The sequence below is a fragment of the Borostomias antarcticus genome (assembly GCF_949987555.1).
Source record: "Borostomias antarcticus genome assembly, chromosome: 33".
NCBI lineage: Eukaryota > Metazoa > Chordata > Actinopteri > Stomiiformes > Stomiidae > Borostomias > Borostomias antarcticus.
Genome location: NC_140266.1, coordinates 3,070,809 through 3,075,808, shown reverse-complemented (window position 1 = coordinate 3,075,808; position 5,000 = coordinate 3,070,809). Strand labels below are relative to the sequence as shown.

At 49.8% G+C, this 5,000-nt stretch overlaps 1 protein-coding gene across 1 annotated transcript in view; it reads left to right on the top strand.

Moving 5' to 3' along the window:
- The window catches only part of poc1a (POC1 centriolar protein A), a gene marked incomplete at both ends in the record, with an annotated part of 32,547 nt that overhangs the window by 11,634 nt on the left and 15,913 nt on the right, over positions 1 to 5,000 (top strand). The window contains 2 exons of the mRNA XM_084460713.1: positions 1,711 to 1,779; positions 2,205 to 2,336. Coding sequence (XP_084316839.1) covers positions 1,711 to 1,779; positions 2,205 to 2,336 — 201 coding nt within the window. The remainder of the gene's footprint in view (positions 1 to 1,710; positions 1,780 to 2,204; positions 2,337 to 5,000) is intronic.

Here is a 5,000-nt window from a genome sequence, read left to right as displayed (position 1 = left end):
TCTCTGGCCGGCAAGGATACTGGAGGAGGAGGAGGTGGTGGTGGTGTTCTAAGTGGCTTGTATCCTGCCTCTTGAAGTGTGTGTGTGCGCGCGTGTGTGTGTCTGTGACCGTGTGTGTGTCTGTGACCGTGTGTGTGCGCGCATATGTGTATCTTAACAGCTGTGAGTCGCTCTTGAGACGTCCCAGACTAAGTAACGCTGCAGCAGCTTTGCGCCTGGCTGGTCTGAAGTGCTCTAATGGATCTAAGAGTTATCAGCCCACCCACACCATAACATCACCACACCACACCATAACATCACCACACCACACCATAACATCACCACACCACACCACACCATAACATCACCACACCACTCCATAACATCACCACACCACACCACACCCACACCATAACATCACCACACCACACCACACCATAACATCACCACACCATAACATCACCACACCACACCACACCCACACCACACCATAACATCACCACACCACACCATAACATCACCACACCACACCATAACATCACCACACCCACACCATAACATCACCACACCACACCATAACATCACCACACCACACCATAACATCACCACACCCACACCATAACATCACCACACCACACCATAACATCACCACACCACACCATAACATCACCACACCACACCATAACATCACCACACCCACACCATAACATCACCACACCCACACCATAACATCACCACACCATAACATCACCACACCCACACCATAACATCACCACACCCACACCATAACATCACCACACCATAACATCACCACACCACACCATAACATCACCACACCCACACCATAACATCACCACACCATAACATCACCACACCACACCATAACATCACCACACCACACCCACACCATAACATCACCACACCACACCATAACATCACCACACCACACCCACACCATAACATCACCACACCACACCATAACATCACCACACCCACACCATAACATCACCACACCACACCATAACATCACCACACCACACCACACCCACACCATAACATCACCACACCATAACATCACCACACCCACACCATAACATCACCACACCACACCCACACCATAACATCACCACACCACACCATAACATCACCACACCACACCCACACCATAACATCACCACACCCACACCATAACATCACCACACCACACCATAACATCACCACACCACACCACACCCACACCATAACATCACCACACCACACCATAACATCACCACACCACACCACACCCACACCATAACATCACCACACCACACCATAACATCACCACACCACACCACACCCACACCATAACATCACCACACCACACCACACCACACCCACACCATAACATCACCACACCCACACCACACCACACCACACCACACCACACCACACCCACACCATAACATCACCACGCCACACCACACTAAACCACACCACACCACACCCACACCCACACCATAACATCACCACACCACACCATAACATCACCACACCACACCACACCACACCCACACCATAACATCACATCATACATAACCATGGAGTGGGCTGGGCTGGACCTCACTGACCTCAGCGAGCGAAACGAAAAGTCAACCCGGGCTTTTGGAATCCTGACCGGCCCCTAGCCGAGGTCGGCGTTGTCCCTGGTCTCACCCCTGGTGTCCTCTCCCTCTCGCCTTGTCTCCCCAGGGTCCCGCCACCTGTGTCTCTTTCTCCAGGGCCGGAGATTTCTTCGCCTCCGGGGGCTCAGATGAGCAGGTGAGGGTTTTATTCCGCGCTCACGCTACAGGATATTTAAAATCCTAACCAATTTCGAAATGGGGTTACAACGAACCACTGGTCTCGCCGTCTCACTTGTAAAGTCGGGACGTAATAATCTTAAATATCAAACATGTTTGATATTATCGGGGCCGCCCCGATGGGTCTGCGAGCCGATCGGGAGGTATAAGATTGGATCTGTAAACCCCTCACATTACAAGATCATCTGGGCCGATCATCGGCCCCCGACCAACGTTCCAGACCAGATTTCTCCTCCGATTGTCGGGAGGGGTGAATCGGGGATAAATCAGCCCAAAAATCCTGTAGTCTGAGCCCTGCTTTACACTGCACCCTACTTCTACCTGCACCTTAATACGTGTGATTTCCAATACCACTGTGTTACCGGCCACTATCGCCCCCTGCAGGTGATGGTGTGGAAGACCAACTTCGACTCGGCCGACTACGGGGAGGTGCTGAGGCTGCAGCGGTCCTCTGCCAGCGAGGGGGTGGGGCTCGCCGTTCCGGGAGACTCGCACGCCACTCTGCTCCGGAGTCAGGTAAGGTCCGCGGCGGACGTCTGCAGCGTGTGCCCGATGCGGTCGGATGTCCCACGGTGACTCCTCCTCTCCTCTCGTCCCCGTCCTCGTCCCCCCCCCAATCGGGGGGTGGGGGCTGGAACTAAACCCCGACGAGCCGCCGGTGTCCGGAGTGAGGCGTGCCTCCTGTAGCCGCCAGCCCTGTGTACTTCCTGTTAGGACGTGGAATATTACACATCCCAATGTCTGGTCTATAGAAGGACGTGATGACCACCCTATGGCTGGGTTTAAAAAATCCATTAATCGATTCTGAATCAAATGATTCAGAATCGATTCATGAATCCCAAAATCGATCTTTTATTTAATGAATGAATGATTGAATAAATTAAGGAATGAATAGTTCATTCATTCATTCATTTTTGGAAATCAGTATCGATACCCAGCCCTAGTATTGATGTGTTGCATAACTTGGCAGTCATGTAATTAAGGTTACAGCAAAAAAAAAAAAACGGTTTTAGTAACACTAACCGAATCGATATCGAATCGAATCGTGATAATCGATTCTGAACCTTGTGAATCGGAATCGAATCGATTCTTGAAATTCGAATCGATACCCAGCCCTAGACCACCCCCTTCCTGCGCTACGCTGCCGCTGGGCAGAGTCCGGCCCTGTTGGACCCCCGGCCCCACTGGGCCCCCGCCCCCACTGGGCCCCCGCCCCGCGTGTCACGCAACGCCATCTGATAAGAGCGCTGTTTTCTTGCCTCCTCACGCTAGTCTGGCAGATGAGGCCCAAGGCAAATCCCCCCGCACAATAGTGGCTAACCTCTCAGCACCAGACCCAGGACTCAGCTCGGTTTTCCTGGAACAATAGCTTGGGTGTGTATATGTGCGCGCGTGTGTGTGTGTGTGTGTGTGTGTGTGTGTGACAGGGAAGAGCTCAGTTCGACGGTCAACTGGGGCTGATTAGGCGGGAAAAAGGCCTGAGTGTGGAGATTAGTATCGACAGTAGATGTAGTGTTCTAGCGTTAGCGTAGCGTGTGAACTGTGCTGGCTAGCGCATCCCGCTCAACATAGCTTTCTGTGTTCTTCATCCATTGTCCTCTCCTCGTCTCCACTCAGTCACAACGTTCAGCGTTACAACATCAAACAAACAATTGATCCATTGAGCGGAATACCTGTTTATTCTCACTCATCGTGGGCCTCGAACCATTCAATCATTGCTTAGTCTACTGTGTATATCTTCCTCAGTGACCTCACATCCCCTCAAATACAGACTGAGACATTCGTCTGAATTGCCTCTGATTGCCATCCTCAAAGTTGTTTTCCTGGCTGTCGCTGAAAGGTGTTCCTGTTACAGTGTAACTGACTGACAGGCCTTTTCCACCAAGAGGGAACCGGTTCGGTGCCGGTTCGAGAACCTAATTTTGAACGGTTCCGAGCATTTCGACCAAAATGAAATGAGTTCGGGAACCCGAAAGCTGGTTCTGAACCGGCACCACAAAATAGTAGGTTTTTCAGTGCGAACCGTGACTACATCATGGGCGTGGGCTGACGTACAACGGTTCGGCTCAAAACTGGTCGAAACGCGGGCCCGTTCTCTGGACAGAACCAAGGTTCCGGGAATTTTGAAACGAACCGGTTCACGACCAGTTCCTTTGGTGGAAAAGGGCTATGAGAAGTGGAAAGAATACGGTTGACAGTGTCCCTATTTGGATCACATTGTAGTTAGGGCTGGGTTTAAAAAATCGATTCATCGATTCTGAATCAAATGATTCAGAATCGATTCATGAATCCCAAAATCGATCTTTTATTTAATGAATGAATGAATAAATGAAGGTATGAATAGTTCATTCATTCAATGATTCAATGATACATTCATTCATTCATCCATTCATTTTTGGAAATCAGAATCGATACCCAGCCCTAGTATTGATGTGTTGCATAACTTGGCAGTCATGTAATTACGGTTACAGCTAAGAAAAACAGGTTTTAGTAACACTAACCGAATCGATATCGAATCGAATCGGGATAATTGATTCTGAACCTTGTGAATCGGAATCAAATCGATTCTTGAAATTCGACTCGATACCCAGCCCTAATTGTAGTGTCTATAGGTTAAAAGGAGACCATGCAGGCTCTTGAGAGAGAACACGTGACACGGTGCAGAAACAGCCTGGCTCATTTCTCCTCACACTCTCTTTTAAGAACGCCCAAGGCTCTTCAAAAAAAGAGGGTATTACTTGCTATCAGGCTATATGGGGGTTATTTTTGTGCTATTTTATTTCTATTAATGATAACCCTATGGCTTGGCGCGTAGTCGTTGCAGCGATTAGGACACACAAACACGCATGGACACACACACACACACACACACAGCTATGACAGCGAGCCCCATCATGTGACCCCCCCACCCCTCTCTCTCTCTCTTTCTCTCTCTCTCTGTCCAAGCTCTGTACGGGGAAGGGATGCCATCTGGCCTACTATGTTGCATAACCTGTAATTTATTCCAAATATCTCTGCTTTGTCTAGCGGTTCTGGTTCCTGTAGCCCAGGGAAACCCACATTCTGGGCCTCATCAGAACATGCAGCTGGAAGGGAACTGGACCTGGCAAGTCTAGAGCAGCGGTATCCTCAGTGATCAGAACCAGCATTTGAACTTTGTTGGATCAGAATCAGAATTCT